General features: G+C 41.5%; 1 protein-coding gene across 5 annotated transcripts in view; it reads left to right on the top strand.

Annotated features, from left to right (window-relative positions):
- The window catches only part of CC2D2A (coiled-coil and C2 domain containing 2A), a 150,388-nt gene that overhangs the window by 29,658 nt on the left and 99,174 nt on the right, over positions 1-21,556 (top strand). For all 5 annotated transcript variants that reach the window (XM_062212709.1, XM_062212708.1, XM_062212705.1 and 2 more), the window contains 2 exons: positions 10,770-10,858; positions 11,132-11,233. In XM_062212709.1, the coding sequence (XP_062068693.1) occupies positions 10,770-10,858; positions 11,132-11,233 (191 nt within the window). The remainder of the gene's footprint in view (positions 1-10,769; positions 10,859-11,131; positions 11,234-21,556) is intronic.

Here is a 21,556-nt window from a genome sequence, read left to right as displayed (position 1 = left end):
TGTGAGACACAGCAGATCTGCCTGCAGGAGCCGGGCCTTGGGACTTGCCTTGCAGCCCAGCAGAACGCAGGAAATGCCAAGGAGTTCACCAGTGCTGCAGTTCACTTCCTCCTGTGGTTCTGAGAGGACTACACAAAAGCAATAAGATGTGTACTAAATAAATACTACCCCTTATCATTAGTTATAAGGAAGGGCATGACCACGTATTCCTCTCTAGCCACAACCCCAATTCCCTCTTCTCTTTTACAGCAAATTCCTCTGATTCATATATCCCCATTTTTTCTCCTCCAATCCCCTTAAACTTACTCCATTCTAACTCACATTCTCACTTGTCCATGGAGATTTCTGTTGTCAAAGTTGCCAAGGAATCGCACATTTCCTAAGTTCAGTACCAGCTTCTTGGTCTTTCTCATAACTCCGTTTCCACAGCAGCTGATGCAGCACCCTGCCTCCCCCTGCTTTTCCACTTCTCCAAGCCTCCTCTGACCTGATGCTCCCTCTGCCTCACTGGCTGCACCCATCCATCTCCTTTGTCAGTTTCCACTCACTTCCCAACCTCTCAGTGTTGGAGCACCAGGCTCAGGGCTTCTTCCTGTTGTCTTTATCAACACTCATTCTTCTTGTCATCTCAGACTTTAAATTCTATTTATACACTGATCAGTACTAAAGTTTTACATCTAGCCTGGATCTCTTCCAAACTAAATAATGAAACTGCCTACTTGATATTCCATTTTTACATATCTTATAAACCACTCATATTTTAATAGTCTTAGTGAGGTATAATTTACATATCATAAATTAACTCATGGTGAGTATACAATTCGGTGATTTTTAATAAATGTATAGACTTGTACAATGTCATTCTAATACAATTTTAGAACATTTCAACACCCCCAGAAAGCTCTGTTGTTCCTGTTTATCTCCATTCTCACCCCAGCCCTAGACAGACACTGGTCTGTTTTCCAACCCTATAAATCTTTCTGGACATTGTACATAGATAAAATAATATGTTACATAGTCATGTCCATCTCGGCTTCTTCAAATAATGCTTTTTGAGATTCTTAAGTGCTGTACCATGTAACAACATTCATTTCTCTTTACTGCCGAATTATACTCCACCATTTGGACATATCATGTTTATGCATTCACCTGTTGATCGACTTTTGGATTATATTCAATTTGTTGATGTTATGAATGGTGTTGTGAGTTTTTGTGACATACTTTGGTATAGATTTATGTTCTCATGTCTCTTGGTAAAATTTCTAGTGCTAAAATCTCTGGCTCACATCATAGTTTTGCATTTATCTTTTGAAGAATCTGCTAATATGTTTTCCCAAATGGCTGTATCATCGTACTTTCCTACCAACAGTGTATGAGAGTTCCAGTTTCTCTATATCCTTTCCAACACTTCGTATCATTTGTCTGAAACTATAGCCTTTGTGATAGCTACATAGTGGTGTTTCATCATATTCTTAACTTGCATTTCCCTAATTAATGCTTTTGAGTATGTTTTCTTATTCACTTGTATGTCTATTTAAATGTTTTCTCATTTATGAATGGATGATTTGTCTTACTATACAGTTATAAGTCCTTTAAATTCTTGCTAGATGTGCTTTATCACATAATTTACAAATATTCTTACTTGTCAATAATGTCTTTGAAATACAAAAGGTTTCAGCTTTGATAAATTGAAATTTATTTATTATGGGTTGTACTTTTAGGATTGTTTCTAAAAAGTTCTTCTCCTGCCCAAGGTCATGAAAATTTTCTTCTGTGTTTTCTCCTAAAATTTTATAGTTTAAACTCTTACATTTAGTTAGGTATATGGTCTATTTTGAGACAACACAAATTTTGTCTGAAACCAAGTTTCTGTTATCTTTCTTCCAATCCAAATCTGTTTGTCTTACAGTCTTCCCTATCTCACTATATGTGCTTTTCACTTTTCTATTGCTTGGGTCAAAAACTAGGAGTCATCTTTGTCTCCTGTCTTTGTATCTGCCTGCATCCAATTTATCACCAAGTCCTGTCTGCTCTACCTTCAGAGTGGATCTAAACTATAACATTTCTCACAACTTCTACCACTGTTCTGATTCAAGCTTTCTTCATCTCGCATCTAGAAAATTGCTGTAGCCTCCGAATCAATCTCCTTGCTTTCCTTCTCACCCTCATTCTCAGCCTAGCAATCAGAGTGATCCCATGAAAACATCATGCTCACTCCTATGTTCCAGCCCTCCAGTGTCTCTCATAATTAAAGCTGAATTCCTTGCAATGGCTTACACAGCTGGCCTGCTCATTACCTGTAGGACCCAATATTCTAGTATTCCTTTCCCATGCCCGGGGCTCCCCTGTGGTGTCCTGCTCTCCTACCAGGCATGATCCCATCTCAGGGTCTTTGTAAAAGAGATTTCTTAGTCTGAAAATGCTGACTCCCCAGGCGTCCACATGGCTGGATGACTGATCCAATGTCACCTTGAGGTCCTTGGTCGACCACACTGTTAAACTGTAATGTACCTTCTCGGCTCTGCTTATCCCTGATCCTGCCTCATTTGTCTCTCCTTGTCACCACTGGACATTTTAGACATGGGAGTCCATCTAGTGCCTCGAATGCATAGTTGGTGTGCAATGAAAATCTACTGGTTCCATGATTGAAAAGTAGAGGTGAGATTCTCTAATCCAGAATTTCCAAAATTGGGGAACATAGAATATTGGTGTCCTGTCAGAAGTTAGCTCCTTGCAAAAATATTCCATACTGGGAAGTTTTCCATAACACTTAAGTTCTTGGAAATTCATAAACTTGTTATGAGACCACTTACACTTAACCTGCCATTTCTCTCACAGTTCCTGTCCCTCTCAAATGCCTTTTAACATTTTTATACACTCTTGACAAAACACTGTAGAAGACTCAACTCTAGGCACGATTTTCCCATCAAATAGAGCTGTGAAGGTCTTTGCCTCTTTCAGAGTCTCTGATAATCCTGTTTGAAGTAGCTGGCTCTATGCTTATAGCACAGTGACACTGGAATACCAGGTCTCATCTGGGAGGCTGATCCCCAAGCCTAGAGGTCTAAAGGACCATGAAGAGCATGAGAGGGAACCCCAAGATCCAAGGGTCCCCATGTCAGAAGGAGACATGTGCCAGAATAAGGGCTGTCAAGTTTTTAGCTAATTGAAAAGTAAAATGTTATTGAGACTTTGAAAGAATAAACCTGAGAAAACTAAACAAGAAATTGGCCAGAGATAGTCCCCACAGAGCCCTTCAGTAACTATGAACTATCCACAGTTCTGGGGCTCATGCCCCATAGACAGCCTGCTTGCGCTCTGTCTTATAGCAAAAATTTCACAAGTGATCCTAGTCTATTTTAGATAAGAAAACAAAGAGAAGGAAATAGAAAACATCATCCCCCACACTCACATCCCAGCAGCAACCACCATTTGAGCTTTTGGGCCCTTCCCTTGCTCTGGGTTTGTGCTGCCTGACAACAGAGGCAAGCCCTGTGTTGGCAGAGCACTGCTGTGGCTTAGCAGATGGCCTAAGCCCTTGTACCCGACTGTCCCTCGAGCTTTCAGGATGTAGCCTCTGCTTGTCTGCCATGGCTGCCACTGCAGTCCAGCTGGCTTCCGTCTCATCATCTGCCCCAACTGCTTATTGACACTGTGTCACTGAAAGTCACAGCGGAGTCGGGGGTGGGCGGGCTGGCTGTGGGCGAGGGTTGAGTCTGAGCATCAGGGAGAGGACAGGCAGAAACCAAAGGCAGTCCAGGCCAGTGTTCTTCCAGCCTTTCTGTCCACCACCCCACAAGCATTAAGGAAACACTAGACTCCCCTTGTTTCTCTTTAAATTGCCATAAACTTTTTTTATAATACTTTTAAATACTTGAAAAAGACTTAATTGCTAGCATATTGCAAATATTAATGTTTTAAAATAAAGCTGTTACATCATTTTTAAAGTTATCCAAAGGAACCTACATTCCACAGTGATGTGATCACCACCACCATCTATTTTAGAAATAATAAGCTTTTCCTTAACAGTGTGAAATTTTATACCATTCCCTTTTTTGCTATTATGGAATTTCTTCATTGCATGTCTGCTTTGGATTTTATGTATTTTTATGCCTAAAAGTCCTTTATTGTTTACTGTGCTAACAAACTGAATCTCTGATTAAGCTGTATAGCAACTGCCAGTAAGCCAAGATTGATGAAAACAGAGATAGTGTAAAATCTGGCAAGTATTTCTTGATGATGAAAAGTCAAATAAGTAAAAAATTTTGGAAGTATATTCTTTATGTAGAGTAGGAAGATGGAAAGAGAAAATTCAATAAGAATCATTGTCGCGCTCACCTAGTCTACACCTATATAAAGTTAAATAATAGCAATTCAAATCCAAACTCAAGTACCCCATGTCTGACTTCTGAGTCCCTGGAACATTCTGTGTACTCACAGGTACACAAGTGCCCTTGTCTAGGCAGTGAGATTCCCAAAACAAGGACCCTGGGGAAAACAGGAGAAGGGAGGGTCCTTCCACATTTGGGGGAGTAAGACTCTTAGAAAACCCACTTCTCTGTAAAGTCAAGAAAACATGGTCAAAACTTTTTCTTAAAAAAGAAATTAACTAAAAGCTTGTAACTCTCCAAGGACTGTTTCAAGAGAAACAGCTGAATGTCAGTGGGAGCAGCAAGCTCAATGGTGTGTTCCATTGCCCTAATCCCAGTGCCTTTTCCCAGCTCCACAGAAGCCTTGGAGCCAGCAGTCTCACACCTAGTTGTGCACAACACAGCCAGGCAGCAACTGGGAGGGGAAATGCAGCTGGGGCTCCCCAAAGGTCTTCTTGCCCAAGAATTGCCCTTGTTTGACCTGCGTGTTGTAGGTCACTGAAAATCTCTATACTTGGGGATGGTATTTTTTGACCTGGATGAGAGCTCACTCTGATAATAACTATCCATCTGTTGGACACACACACATATACACATACACATACACACACACATACACACACACAAGCCTTAGAAGGAATAAACTGTCCATATGCAGCTTTGAAAAACAGCACAATTCCTGCATGCACAGGAAAGACCAGAGAAACCCTCGAGCTCTCATCTCTAGCTGATGTCAAAGCTTTGTGCAACACACATGTGGGAGAAAATATCTGCAAGTCATATTTCTGATAAAGGTGTAGTATCCAGAGTATAAAAAAGCCAATATCCAAAGTTAAAAATGGGTAAAAGGCTTGAGTAGACCTTCTCCAAAAAAGATGTACAATTGGCCAAGAAGGACTTGAAAAAATACACAACATGATTAGTCTTTAGGGAAATGGGAATTAAAGCCACAGCTGGATACCCCTTTACCCAATCCCCCGCCAGGTCCCTATCCACTTGGATAGCTAATAATAAAAATTGACAGATAATCACAAGTGCTGACAAGCATGTGGAGAAATTGGAACTCATGTGGGTTGCTGGTAGGAATGTACAATGATGTAGCTACTTTGAAACACATTTGGTACTTCCTCAAAAAGTTAAAAATAGAGCTAGCATATGACCTAACAATTCAACAACTGGATCTAAACACCAAAGAATTGAAAACATATGTCCATACAAATACTTGTACACAAAGACTCATAGCAACATAATTCATAATAGCCAAAAAGTGGAAAGTACCCAACTATCCATCAACTGATGAATGGGTAACTCTACTGAATTGTACATTATAAAAGTGTGAGCTGTGTGGTGTGTCTCCCAACAAAGCTGTTATGAAAGAAAAAAGTGGGGGGAGGCATCAGGACTCCAGATCACCGCAATCTGGAGACATGAGAAGAAGGAATAGAAACATACTTCAAAATGCGATGCAGTTATGTTAGGAGAACATGGCTGTCTTTGCTATGGGGTCAGATAGGACAGAAGCATTCAAGTGAATACTGGCAGCGTCCACCGTTTTCCTAATCCTGTAAGGGGAGAGAATCCAGTTAGGCTGAAGGAAAAAGAAGGTAGGGAGACATTTGCAAGCCTGGGGTTAAGGTAACTTTAGGTCAATAAGTATTCTTTTTTTATATTATTTGACAGTTGAGATATAGACAGTGAGAGAGAGAGACAGAGAAAGGTCTTCCTTCCGCTGGTTCACTCCCCAAATGGCCACTACGGACGGGGCTGCACCGATCCAAAGCCAGGAGGCAGGTGCCTCTCCTGGTCTCACATGCGGGTGCAGGAGCCCAAGCACTTGGGCCATCCTCCACTGCACTCCCGGGCCACAGCAGAGAGCTGGGCTGGAAGAGGAGCAACCGGGACTAGAACGCAGCGCCATATGGGATGCCGGCGCCGCAGGTGGAGGATTAACCAAGTGAGCCACAGTGCCAGCCCCTTGGGTTAATAAGTATTCTAACAAAGAAGCATGACACTGCTGAACACTTGTCCCCTGCTGCCTCTTAAGGGAAGACATGAATGTGTCAATGCAGCCTGTATTTCTTATGTATTTTGTACACTGAATTTATGTGTATATTTGAGTGGAAACATCCTAAAATTCATTAACCATTAGGTTCATGTATGCTGCTGAATCCTATCTTGAATCATTTCAAAAATTGTTTTCATCACCTTCACTTTGCCTTTGAGAAGCAGAGACGTCATCGTGCTGGTTTGTCTCGGCTGTGTCAGTTCTGACTGCTCTTCCTCACACCCTGCTCACACCTGTGAGTCGGTTCTCATCCTCAGCACAGGGACAGCAGGGCCAGATGAGGATCACGTGGCTGATAAGTAGTGGAATTGGCAATGAAGCAGAATAAAATGTTCTATGAGATTGTCTTAGAATTTCCGACTGTTGAGAGAAACACTGCCATGTTCTACCAAAGTAAAAAGAAAGGACTAAACCCTGCTAGTTACCAGAGGAGTGAATTGGTGCCATTGGCTTTCCAGACACGTCGTGTTAACAATGCTCTCCTGAAACAGTGGCGTCTTCATCACCTGATTTCACACATATGAGCATCAGTGATTTTGTTTGCAGTACCTTTTTTCCTTTTTTTTTTTTTTTTTTTTTTTTGGACAGGCAGAGTGGACAGTGAGAGAGAGAGAGAGACAGACAGACAGACAGACAAAGGTCTTCTCTTACCGTTGTTTCACCCTCCAATGGCTGCTGCAGCCATTGCACCGCGCTGATCTGAACCCAGGAGCCAGGTGCTTCTCCTGGTCTCCCATGCAGGTGCAGGGCCCAAGCACTTGGGCCATCCTCCACTGCACTCCCGGGCCACAGCAGAGAGCTGGCCTGGAAGAGGGGCAACCGGGACAGAATCCGGTGCCCCTACCGGGACTAGAACCCGGTGTGCCGGCGCCGCAGGCAGACGATTAGCCTATTAAGCCACAGTGCCAGCCTGCAGTACCTTTTAAGTATAATGTTCTTCACACCTTCCTGGTTCCTTTATAAGGGTTTCCATCCCTCATATCAAGTACAAAAGCCCTCACGATGGTCACATTCTAGCTAAGAAGAGGATGTACATGGAACCAGATTTGGGAATCTTTTTTAAGTTTTATTTATTTGTATAAAGAGGAAAGTTTTCATGCGTTTCCTGTATATAATTTTAAGCCCATAATGATACTTCCCTTCCTCCTTCCCTCTTTCCTCCCTCCTTCCTACTTCCTTTTTCTCTTATAATTTTTGCAATAACATACTTTCAATTTACTTCATAGTCACAGGTTTAATCCTCCACTAAACAAAGAATTCAACAAATTGAAAGGCCATTGCTTCTCAGGATTATAAATAAGGACTATAAATAATAAATCTCAAGATATCAATTTCATTCATACGCATTCTTTTTTTGTACTCTATTATATACCACAAATCAAACCATATTGATATTTGTCTTTTTGAGGTCTGGCTTATTATCCATTTTGTTGCAAAAGACAGGATTTCACTCTTTTTTATGGCTGAGTTGTATTGGTTGACTCCTCCCAAATGGCTGCAGTGGCCTGGACTGGGCCAGGCTGAGCCAGGAGCAAGGAATTCCATCTGGGTCTCCATGTGTTGTGGCAGGACCATCTCCTGCTTTCCAAAGCACACCGGCAGGGAGCTAGATCAGAAGTAGAGCGGCCTCGCCACAAATCCAGGCCCATACAGGGTATTGCAGGCAGCAGCTTAACATGCTATGCCACGATGCTGCCTCCCCATTTTTTAAGATTTCATTTACTTATTTATCAGAATTTTACTTATCAGATTTTTCATTTTGCATTTTTACTTACTGGAAAAGCAGAGAGACAGAGAGGAATAGATCTCCCATCCCCTGATTTACTCCCCCGAGGCCCACAACCAGGCCTGGGTCAGGCTGAACCTGGAAACTGCCTCTGAGTCTCCCATGTGGTGGCAGGGATCCAAGCCCTGGAGCCACCACTGCTGCCTCCCAGGGTGCACACGAGCAGGGAGCTGAGCCAGGACCCAAGCCCAGGCACTCCAGTGTGGTACATGGGCGTCCCAAGCAGTGTCTCAACTGCTGCACCAAATGCCATTCGCATAGCCCAGACTTTGAAAAAATTCAGCAAAAATGTCAGTGTTTGCCAGGGATTAGAGGGGAAAGATGGGCAGGGCAGTGACACTGCTCTGTATGGTGCCACGAGTAGTAACTCACTTAAGGGAACTAGAAAAGTTAAAATTTTAAATGGAAGCATGAGTTAATAAGCAAGATGGTTTTTCATGTTTAATGGATTAATTTTGAAAAGGGCCTTTCTCAGGTGCCAGAGGGAGTGGGGAGACAGACATAGCAGGTGGTCAGCCAGAAAGAATGGACGAGCACTGGAGGGCCAGTCTGGACACCCCCACCTTCCCACTCAGGCAGCCCGCAGGTGCCTTCCCTGTGTGGCTCGAACCTCAGAACTGGAAATGAAGCGGTAGTACTCAAACAGTCACAGAAAAACCATACATAAAGCTAGAATACGACAAGGGCAATGAAGAAGTGTCGGGACTCTGAGCCGGTGTCACAAAGACATCATCTATCACAGTTATGTGATCCTTAAAATGGAAAAGGACTTGTTTTTATTTTTCTCCAGAAAAAAATAGATTGAAAGGAATGTGAAAGGCATTTTATCAAGATTCTCTTAAAGAACTTTGAGCTTCACCTGCAAGACTAAAATTGTTACCGTGCCTATTTCAGCCTGCACAGGCATGAAATAAGTGGTTTGGTTGGGAGTGTGGTGTTAGTGGTGTTTTGTATCTATCACACAAAAGTTTAGCACAACTCCAGGAACCACCTGGGAGCCAGGACGATGTCTTTGTGCTAAGCTGGTGCTGGGACCCTGCACACCCAGTGCCTCTGCCTCTCCTCCCCTCCTCTCTGCTTCTCTTCCTCCCCTGTCTCTCATTCCTCCCTGGCCCTTGCCCTCCCGTGGGTGCTCTTACCTACAAGTGTCCCTCAGGAAACAAATGTCAGCACCCATCGTGGTCCAGTGCTTTCCAAGTCTCCACCTTCCAGTCCGGCCCCTGCTCCCAAAGCTTGCTGTCCTGGGCAAGCACCTGGGGCTCATCCTGGCCCCATCACAAGCACCTGCCCCCCAGGCGGCATTCCCTCCCCGTTTCTCTCTCAGCAGCATCACCCTCCTGACCAGCTCTGAAGACCCTGACACCTTCCACTTTTCCTCCCCTGTTCCAGGTTCCTCTGCCCTCAGTGCATGTGTTGAGGCTTCCTAGAGTGAGCCTCCAGGTGCCGACTCAGTGGGTCTAGGGCATGGCCTGAGCATCTCTCATGTTCCCAGAAGATGCTGCCACAACCAGGACTTGTTGTATTTTCCTTCAGGGGCCTCTCTGACTCCCACTGCTGCTCTTCCCTTAGGATATCCTAGCTGAGGTCTCTGGTGCCTGCCCGCTCCCTCCTAACTAGTCGGTACTTGCAACCCCAGATGAAGCTTCCAAACCTGCTGCTCGCATTCACTCCTCCTCTCGCCTGTTCCTCCAGACCTCACACTGCTTGGAGAACACAGTCTAGATTCCTCCATGGGGTGCCAGAAGCCCCCCAAACTCCTCTTGCAGCCTCATCTCCTCCCTTCCAGTGGAGGCAGTCTGCTCAACCACCCTAACACCCAGGTCCCCAAGGTCTCCATTGTGTTTCCACCTCTCCTGTAGTGGACTACAGCACTAGAGAGTGTAGGTCAGGGACCGTTTCTTAAGCATAGTCCTTGCTAAGTGAGTGACAGTGGAGCCCCTCATCTATCAGTCTTCATCTTAATAGCTGGCAGTGAGAATACCTTGGCCCTCCTCGAGGGAGCCAGCACAAAGATTGATAAAGAAGTGTATTCAACACACAGATGTGGGGGCTGACATACATTCAGTGTCTAATAGTTCATGATGTTCCTGTATGCTCAGTAGTGTGTACAAAATTTATGTTGTGTCCACGCTATAGCCCAGGGTTACGGCCTGGTCAAAGTCATCAGCGATGTTAAAACTAAACCCTAATCCCCCAAACTGATTCACCATTCATTCATCTCACCAGTCTGTTTATTTCTCAACAAACTGAGAGGCTCTTTCAATGGTACTTGAACTGGTAAGTTTGCGTGCCCCAAGTGGCCAAGTGATATTCATTTTATTCTTAGTTAAATCGAGGTGACAGTCCCTGGCAGGACGAAGGTTTTTGCTGTGGGTCTCAGAGAAGCCAAGACACGCACACTGACGTCACGAGGCAGTTGTCAGCATTATCTCATGATTGCTGATGGGAAGTTTGAAATTGGCAAAATTTAAAAAATTATCTCATTTATTTTTATTTAATCTTCCTGGTGGAAAAAATATTTTAAAGTAATTTTCTTTTATTTTTTAAGGCTTACCTCCAATTCCTTCGGCTTCCAGAACAGGCTTTGCAGAATTTTCCATGAGGGAACGTATGAGAGAGAAATTACAAGCCGCGAGGGTGAGTGAAACCGCATGCGTATTCGTGCCTTGCCTATTGCAGCGTTGCAGGGTTTGTTAGCTTGCTTCGTGGGCTGCACAAGTTCTAAATGTTAGTGTGGCACTCTGCCTTGGCACACAGAAAAATCTGTGCTTCAGAACGGAAGTTCACTCTTCTGCACCATTTCCTCTGCTCCTCCCCTTAAGGAGTTGCAGCTTTGTTGTTGTTTTCATTTTTGTTTTACCGATTATTCTCTGAGATGGTGGCTGCAGTCATTTTCTGTCTGATTTTTAGTCCAAAGCAGAGAGTGCATTGCTGCAGGAAATCCCCACCCCACGACCGCGGCGCCTGCGGAGTCCCAGCGAGAGAGAATCGGAGACTGAATTTGGCACAGAGGTGAGCATCGGGCCATCCCTACTTTGTGATCAGAGACGCCGAAGCAGAAATAAACTGTCCAGGAAAAGTCCCTGGGACCCTTTCTCTGTGCACAGAGGAAGTGTTACATGCTTGTTCAGAATTACAACAGCTGTTTCTAGGGTGCCTACGGGGTAGGTCCTATTATGCTCACTCATATTAGAGGAGGAAATTGAGGTTCAGAATTGGTCAGAGCCATCCTCAAGTCACAGAGAGGTCAGGATTTAACCCCAGTACATTCTCCGTCCCAGTCTGTCTCACTGGGTCGGTGTTGCTGGATTGCTGGGAAGCTGGAAGAGAGAAAAAAGAGCACAAAGAAAGTCAGGCCCGATGGTGGCGGCCTGGAACAGCCCCCTAAGGGGCCGTGATGAAAGCTCTTGACAGCAGGTGGGGAGGCGATTTGGATGCACTGGGGTGATTTTCTCTTGAATCTGCAGTGTGTTCAGAGACATCCACAAAGGAAGGGAGCAGACCTGGAGAAACAAATTAAGAAAATATTTCCACTGGGGTGAGTTTTGGACTGTTGAGCATGCCCTTATGACCCAAGGGGAGGCAGACTGAGTGCGGAAGTTCTTGACACTTGACAGGCGGTGTTTCCGCTCTTTGGACCACACTGCCCAACAGTATAAAGTCGGGATAAGGCCAGGTCCATGAGGAGGAGGAGAAGTTGGAGAAGGAAAGACAAGGCGGGGGTACAGACGAAGGACCACCACATAGGAGGGCAGGCGAAAGAAAGGAAAGAGAAACAGAATACATGGCCATGAAGTGTTTGCAAGTCTAACCCCATTGTTTTTGGTTGGTCTGGTTGGATCTGGAGGTTTTTAACTTTGAGACAAAGAAGCACTTGTGCCAGGTAATCTTCTGTAGCATGACCGCTGGTTTCCTAAGTGAGGCCCTTCCTTTTCCTATGAGAGATGCTATAAAATCTCACCAATATTCATCCCAAACAGGTCACAGCTCTCATGATTACAAGGAAAGTTGCAGCCTTGTTTGTTTTGTGGCCTGTGGTTCCTGAGCACAACGCTAGCCAGTCCAGGGAGTGGCTTTGTGACGATCTGCTGTGTGTCTTCAGAATCCACTCTTTCAAGAAGGCATTTCTTTTTCTTTCATTGTGATTTATTAATCAGAAAAGTCCTAATTTAAAAATAAAAAATTTTTGAAATCCCATCAGCTTGACCAAACACTGGGGATTCAGAATGTGGTCGATTTGGCTAAGTAATAAGAAGTTAGTCTTTATTTCTATACCCTTTTATTGGTAATTACCTCACAAAGTCATGTAGTTACCATTGCCCATGGGCCGTGAATGACGGTATCTCATATAAACCTGGCAGTCCTACAAGTAAGAAGATATTTTCTGAGCCAACAGGGAGTTTATCCTTGTGATCAAGACCTTGGCTTTATATTCTATATCTTCTATAAGCCATTCCTATAGATTGGAGGCAGACTTTATACCTGATCTCATATTCATAATGAAACATCACACAAACACATTTCTTAATGTATAAACCTCAAACCCAGAAGGAATACCTAGAAAGAGGTTGATTTATAGCCTGTTGGTCAATGAAGAGTCCAGATGCTGGCCCTCAGCTTCCTAGGACAAAGCCCTGGCAACCCTTCTCACTAGTTGAGTAACCTTTGACAGGCAATGTATCTGCTCTTTGGACCACGCTTCCCAGCAGTGTAAAATAAGGATAATGCCAGAGCCTGGTTCTTGGTATTGTTTTGAGGATTAAATGAGTTAACACATGTGACAGTGTTTCAGACAGTTCCTGACACTTGGGAACCCCTGGGTATTTGAGTATTAGCTATTGTTAGAGGCTTTGGGTAGGCAGGAAAGGAGAAACCAGTTGGGAATCATTTGATCAATCATCCAGATGTTCCAACACCGGTCATTGCTTGGTCTCTTTCACATTTGTTCTCACCTGAAACTCCGCAGACTTGTGATAAGAGAACAAATATGAATCTCCAGGAACACAGAACATCAAAGAGGTGGGAACACAGAACGCTTGAATAATTGATCTCCACCCAGTGTGACCAAGATTTCTCTATGTATGGCCTGGTCTCTGTTCCAGGTGACTCCGATCTGATCCTTTAACACATTGTATCTGTTATCCAGTCAGCATTGATGGAAATACCCCCTTTCCAGTGTCCAATAGATTCTGAACACTTGGTAACAGCCCACACTTGAGGAGTTTTGTGGGAGTGACAGACATAGGAACAGTCAACGGAGAAATAGGGTGCTTCGGTTCTGTGGCAGGAGCCATTAGGATCCCACCACTTAACCCCAGTCTTAGAGTTGGAATATATAAAATTTGAGGTATCTTGGAATTAGCAATGATTTTCATAGTTATCACACCAAAAGACCAAGTAACAAAAGATACACTGGACTTCATCAAAATTAAAAACATTTTGATTCAAAGGAAACCATTAAGAAAGTGAAAAGACAACACAAAAGAGAACAAATTTTTGGAAATACTATGTCTTTTTTTAAGATTATTTATTTGAAAGGCAGAGGTAGACAGAATCTTCCATCCACTGGTTCACTCCCCAAGTGTCTGCAATGGCTGGAGCTGGGCTGATCTGAAGCCAGGACCTAGGAGCTTCTTCCGGGCCTCCCACATAGATTTAGGGACTCAAGAACTTAGACCATCTTCTACTGCTTTCCCAGGCCATAGCAGAGAGCTGGATTGGAAGAGGAACAGCTGGGTCTCAAACTGGCACCCACTGCCAGCGGCAACTTTACCCACTATGCCACAGCGCTGGCCCCAGAAATCATATGTCTTGATTAAGGACGTACTATTAAGGATTAATGTTAGGAATAGATAAAACTTTGATGTATATAAAGAACATTCAGATTAGTATAGCTTGTAAGAAATTAAAAATATTGATTAGTGGTTTTACAAAGAGTTAAGGCTGGGCCGGCGCCGTGGCTCACTTGGTTAATCCTCTGCCTGCGGCACCAACATCCCATATGGGTGCCGGGTTCTAGTCCCGGTTGCTCCTCTTCCAGTCCAGCTCTCTGCTGTGGCCTGGGAAGACAGTGGAGGATGGCCCAAGTTCTTGGGCCCCTGCACCCACATGGGAGACCAGAGGGAAGCACCTGGCTCCTGGCTTTGAACCGATGCAGTGCCAGCCATAGCAGCCATTTGGGGAGTGAAGCAACAGAAGGAAAACCTTTCTCTCTCTCTCTCACTCTCTCACTCTCTCACTCTCTCACTGTCTATAACTCTACCTGTCAAATAAAAAAGAGTTAAGGCTAAGACTATTATATTTTGTAGTTACAATATAATAATAATGAGACAAGATTGTCTAGTACAAGTTAGAAGAGGTCTACATAGCATTCTAAGAGGATACAACAAATTTATGGATGAGAAAGAATTCCTAGATAAATACATGATGGGCCTCCAATGTTTGATTGCTGGATTGAAAAATGAGTGTAATTACTACTTTAAGATTATACAAATACATTATAGAAAATATATCATTAAAATTTAATTCAGCATACTCAATCACTTTAAGAAAATTCAATGGCATTAAATGTATTTATATATAATTTTAAAATTTTCATATTTTTAAAAAAGCTACAAGCTTTTTTATTAAGCCCATAAGTATTGTTTTAAAAGTGAATACTGCAATAAAGTACACCAGTGGGATTATGTTATCTAAACTTATATATTATACCAACCAAGTATGGAAAGAAATGGAAAACAGAATAAAATACTAATCTATACATACATATATTGCTACATGGAGCCTAACCCTTTCTTTTTTGATTTATTTTTTAAGGAATACAAATTTCATAAGTTCAACTTTAGGAAAATCGTTATTCTTCCCACCATACCCACCCTCCCACCTATACTCCCACTCCTCCCTCTCCCCTTGCCAGCCCCATTCTCCATTAAGATTCATTTTTGTACACAGAAGAACAACTCTATACTAAGATTTCAACATTTTGCATGCACACACACACAACACACACAAAGCACTGTTTGAGAACTAGTTTTACAGTTAACCCTCATAATACAGCTCATTGAGGACAGAGGTCCTGCATGGGGAGTTAGTGCACAGTGACTCCTGTTGTTAATTTAACAATTAATATTCTTATGTATGATGTCAGTGACCACCCGAGGTTCTTGACATGAGCTGCCTAGGCTATGGAAGCCTTTTGAGTCCACAAACTCTGTCACTGTTTAGACAAGGCCATGAGCAAAGTGGAAGTTCTCTCCTATCTTTAGAAAAAAAGTACATCCTTCTTTGACCACTTCTTTTCACTGGGTCTCACTAACAAGATCCTTCATGTTGAACATCTTTTTTGCCACAGTGTCTTGGCTTTCCATGCCTGAAATATTCTCGTGGACTTTTCAGCCAGACCAGGAAGCCTTAAGGGCTGATTCTGAGGTCAAAATGTTACTTAAAGTGATTGTCATTCTATGAGTCTGCTGTATGAACTGCTTCCCATATTGGAACATTCTCTCCTTTTTAATTATATATTATTATCAGGCACTTGATCCTATTTATATGATTACTTTAACATTTAATGCCATCTATATGTTCATTTTAACACTTAATACAATCACTTTAACAAGTAAGATGGCATTTTTACCACCTAGCTTAATGGGATTTGGATTCCCATGACAAGTTTTTAAACTGTACCCTTGGAAGTAAGTCCGTAGGAATGTATGCAGAACTATGCAACTTTACAATTAAACTTCCTCTTCCCTCCTCCCTCTCTTATTCCCACTCTTATTTTTTTACTGAAATCTACTTTCAGTTGACTTGATACACACATGATTAACTCTATGTTAAGTAAAAGAGCAACAAATAGTATGAAGGAAAAACGAAAAAACAAATTGTTCCTCAATAGTCAAGACAAGGGCATCTGAAGTCATCTCTTCTCGAAGTGTCAATTTCACTTCTACAGATTTCATTTTATGTGCTCTATTAGTAGTCACAGATCACGGAGAACATAAGGTATTTGTCCATTTGGGACTGACTGGCTTATTTCACTAAGTATAATGTTTTCCAGACTCATCCATTTTGTTGCAAATGACTGAATTTGATTTTTTAATCTCTGTGTCGTATTCCATAGTGTACATATCCCATAATTTCTTTATCCGGTCTTTCGTTTATGGGCCTTTAGGTTGATTCCTTGTCTTAGCTATTGTGAATTGAGCTGCAGTAAACATGGAGGTGTAGATAACTTTTGTTTACTGGTTTCATTTCCCTTGGGTAAATTTCCAAGAGGGAGATATGATATGATAGTTCTATATTCAGATTTCTGAGGTATCTCCATACTGTTATCCATAGTGGCTTTATCAGTTTACATTCCCACCAACAGTGGTGTAGGGTACCTTTTCCCCCACATTATCACCAGCATTTGTTGTTTGTTGATTTCTGTATGAAAGCCATTCTAACTGGGGTGAGGTGAAACCTCATTGTGGTTTTGATTTGCATTTCCCTGATGTCTACTGATCCTGAGCATTTTTTTCATGTATCTGTTGGTCATCTGAATTTCCTCTTTTGAAAAATGTCTTCTTAAGTCCTTGGATCATGTCTTAATTTGTTGTTTGCTTTGTTGTTGTGGAGTTTCTTGATCTCTTTGTAGATTCTTGTTGTTACTCCTTTATCAGTTGCATAATTTGCAAACAATTTCTCCCATTCTGTCAGTTGCCTCTTCACATTCCTAAGGGTTTCTTTTGCCATACAGAAACTTCTCTATATGATGTAATACCATTTGTGAATTTTGGCTTTGACTGCCTGTGCCTCTGGGGTCTTTTCCAAGAAATCTTTGCCTGTGCCAATGTCTTACAGGATTTCCCCAGGGTTCTCTAATAATTGATGTTATTGGGTGATATATTTAGATCGTTAATCCATTTTGAGTGGATTTTTTGGGGGGGAGATGTAAGGTAAGGGTCTTGCTTCATACTTCTACATGTGGAAATCCAGTTTTCCCAGCACCATTTGTTGAAGAAACTGTCCTTGCTTCAGGAATTGGTTTTAGCTCCTTGGTCAAATGTAAGTTGGTTTTAGATGTTTGGATTGATTTCTGGTGTTTTTATTCTGTTCCACTGGTCTATCCATCTGTTTCTGTACCAGTACCATGCTGTTTTGATTATAACTGACTTGTAGTATGTCTTGAAATCTGGTTTTGTGATGCCTCTGGCTTCATTTTTGATGTATAAGATTGCTTTAGCATGCCAGCCGCAACACACTGGCTGTAGCGGCCACTTGGGGAGTGAACCAACAGAAAAAGGAAGACTTTTCTCTCTATCTCTCTCTCACTGTCTAACTCTGCTTGTCAAATAAATAAATAAAAGATTGTTTTAGCTATTCGAAGTCTCTTGTGCTTCCATATAAATTTCAGCATCATTTTCTCTAGGTCTGAGAAGAATGTCTTTGGTATTTTGATTGGTATTGCATTGAATATGTAAATTGCTTTCAGAAGAATGAACATTTTGATGATATTGATTCTTGCAATCCACCATAAACATAGAAGATTTTTCCATTTTTTTGGTATCGTTTTCTATTTCTTTAAGATTTCATAATTCTCATTGTAGAGATCTTTGACATCTTTGCTTAAGTTTATTCCAAGGTTTTTGATTCTTTTTTTGGTAGCTATTGTGAATGGGATTGATCTTAGAAGTTCTTTCTCAGCTGTGGCATTGTCTGTGTATACAAAGGCTGTGGTTTTTGTGTATTGATTTTATAGCCTGCTAGTTTACCAAACTCTTCTAGTCTCTTATTGGAGTCTTTTGGATCCTCTATATATAGAATCACATCATCTGCAAATAGGGATAGTTTGACTTTCTCCTTTCCGATTTGTATCCCTTTGATACATTTTTCTTGCCTAATGGCTCTGGCTAAAACTTCCAGTACTATATTGAATAGAAATAGAGTGTGCATCCTTGTCTGGTTCTGGATGTCTGTGGGAATGCTTACAACTTTTCCTTTTTCAATATGATGGCTGTCCATGGGTTTTTCATAAATCGCCTTGATTGTGTTGAGGAATATTCCCTCTATACCCAATTTGCTTAGAGTTTTCATCATGAAAGTGTGTTGTATTTTATCAGATGCCTTCTCTGCATCTATTGAGATAATTATGTGGTTTTTGCTCAGCAGTTTGTTAATGTGATGTATCACATTGATTTGCTAATGTTGAGCCATCTGTGCATACCGGGAATAAATCCCACTTGGTCTGGGTGAATGATCGTTCTGATGTGTAGTTGGATTTGATTGACCAGGACTTTGTTGAAGATTTTTGCATCTATGTTCATCAGGGAGATTGGTCTGTAATTCTCTTTCTCTGTTGCATTGTTTTTAGGATTAGGAATTACCATGATGCTGGCTTCATAGGAAGAATTTGGGGAGACTCCCTGCCTTACAATTGTTTTGAATAACTTGAGAAGAATTGGAGTTATTTCTTCTTTAAATGCCTGGTAGAATTCAGGAGTGAATCCATCTGGTCCTGGGCTTTTCTTTGTTGGGAGGGCCTTTATTACTGATTCAGTTTCCATCTTGGTTATGGGTCTGTTTAGGTTTTCTATGTCTTCATGGCTCAATTTAGGAAGGTTGTATGTGTCCAGGAATCTATCCATTTCTTCTAGGTTTTCTGATTTGTTGGCATACAGCTCTTTGTAGTAATTTCTGATGATTCTTTTTATTTCTATTATGTCTGTTATATATCCTTGTTCATCTCCAATTTTATTGATTTGGGTCTTTGCTCTCTGTGTTTTGGTTAGTAGGCCAATGGTGTGTCAATTTTGTTCAACAACAACAAAAAAAAAACAGCTCTTCGTATTGCTGATCTTTCATATTTTTTATTAAATTTGTTGATTTCTTCTCTAATTTTAATTATTTCGCTTCTCCTACTAGTTATGCATTTGGTTTACTGTTGTTTTTCTAGATCTTTGTGATGCTTTGATAGCTCAATTATTTATTTATTTTTTTGACAGGCAGAGTGGACAGTGAGAGAAAGAGACAGAGAGAAAGGTCTTCCTTTTGCTGTTGGTTCACCCTCCAATGGCCGCTGCGGCCAGCGCACTGCAGCCGGCGCACCGCGCTGATCCAATGGCAGGAGCCAGGTGCTTATCCTGGTCTCCCATGGGGTGCAGGGCCCAAGTACTTGGGCCATCCTATACTGAACTCCCTGGCCACAGCAGAGAGCTGGCCTGGCAGAGGGGCAACTGGGATAGAATCCGGCACCCCAACCGGGAATAGAACCTGGTGTGCTGGCACCACAAGGCGGAGGATTAGCCTATTGAGCCGCGGTGCTGGCCTAACTCATTTATTTGATGCCTTTCCAATTTCTTGATGTAGGCACCAATTGCTATAAACTTTCTTCTTAACACTGCTTTTTCGAAAGTTTTGATATGTTGTGATGTCATCTTCATTTGTTTCCAGAAATTTTTTTATTTCTCTTTTGATTACTTCTATGACCCACTCTTCATTCAGGAGCATGTTGTTCAGTCTCCATGTGTTTGCATATGCTCTAGAGAATCTTGAGTTGCTGATTTCCAGCTTTTCTCCATCCTGGTCTGAAAATATGCATGGTATGATTTCAATTTTTTTTTTTTAAATTTACTGAGACTTTATTGCCTAGTATGTGGTAAATCCTTGAGAAAGTTCCATGCACTGGTGAGAAGAATGTGTTTTCTGCAACTGTGAGGTGGAAAGTTCTTTAAATATCTGTTAGGTCCATTTGGTCTATAGCGTCAGTTAAATCTGCTGTTTCCTTGGTGATTTCTGTCTGATTGATTTGTCCATTGCTGAAAATGGGGTATTGAAGTTCCCCATTCCTATTGTATTGGAGTCTGTGTCTCCCTTTATATCTCTTAACATTTCTTTTAAATATCCAGGTGCCTATATGTTTATGATAGTTACATCTTCTTTTTGAATTGATCCCTTAATCATTACATAGTACCCTTCTTTGTCTCTTAATACTTTTTGTGTTGAAGTCTATTGTGTCTTATCTTAGGATGGCTACCCCAGCTCTTTTTTGGTTTCTGTTGGCATGGAGTATCTTTTTCTATCCTCTCACTTTCAGTCTACATGCACTTTTTGGTGAGATGTGTTTCTTGTAGACAGCAAATAGTTGGGTTTTGTATCTTAATCCATTCAGCCAGTCTGTGTCTTTTAACTGGAGAGTTGAGGCCATTTACATTCAAGGTGACTATTGATAAATAATGACTTTGCCCTGCCATTTTTCCAAAAATATTCTTTTTTTTTTTTTTTACTTTGACTTTCCTTTGAACTTTTACTGGGGGATTTTATTCCTTTACCTTCTTTTGTAGTGATGACCATCTTTCTGTGTTTCTGTGTGCAGTACATCCTTAACATCTGCACAGCTGGACGGATGGTACAAATTCTTTCAATTTCTGTTTTTTATGGAAGGTCTTTATTTCACCTTCATCCATAAATCAGAGCTTTGCAGGGTACAGTATTCTGGGTTGACAGGTTTTTTTTTTTTTTTTTCATTTAAGACTTGAAATATATCTCGCCATTCATTCCTATCATGTAGGATTTCTGATGAGAAGTCTTCTGCGAGTCTAACTGGAGATTCTCTGAAAGTAATGTGGTGTTTCTCTCCTGCACACTTTATTCTATGGTGGTGAATTTGATTACAATGTGTCGTGGTGAAGATCTTTTCTGGTCATATCTATCAGGAGTTCTGTGTGCTTCCTGTACTTCGATGTCCCTTTCTTTCTCCCAATTAGGGAAGTTTTCTGTTATTATTTCACTAAAAAGACCACCTTCTAATAATTTCTCTCTTTCCATGCCTTTGGGAATTCCTAGAATCTGTATGTTGGGTCACTTGATAGTATTCTGTAGATTCCCAACAGCATTTTTTAGTTTTCTAATTTCTTTTTCTTGTTTTTGGTTTCACTGTATAATTTCCTGTGCTTTCTTCTATGTCTGATGTTCTTTCTTCTGCTTCACCAATTCTTTTGTTAAAGCTTTTGACTGCATTTTTAATTTGTTCTATTGAATTCTTCATTTCATTTTGATATCTCTTTAAGATCTCAGTTTCATGGGAGAGATTCTTTCATGTCCTGCATGTGTTTCAGTAATTTGTGTTTTTGCTTCTGAGTACTGTGTAATCTTATGATCAGTTTTTTGAATTCCATTTCTGGCATTTCTTCCATCTCATCATCTTCAAAATGTAGTATTGAAGTGTTGTGTTCTTTTGGGGGCAGCCTGTTATCTTCCTTATTCTTGTTTCTTGAAGTGGTGCATTTATTGTTCAGCATTTGTGGAGATACTCGGTTTTTTGTTTTGTTTTTTGTTTTTGTTTTTGTCTTTTTTTTT

The sequence above is a fragment of the Lepus europaeus genome, chromosome 16 (assembly GCF_033115175.1).
Source record: "Lepus europaeus isolate LE1 chromosome 16, mLepTim1.pri, whole genome shotgun sequence".
Taxonomy (NCBI): Eukaryota; Metazoa; Chordata; class Mammalia; order Lagomorpha; family Leporidae; genus Lepus; species Lepus europaeus.
This window is presented reverse-complemented; position numbering and strand designations above follow the sequence as displayed.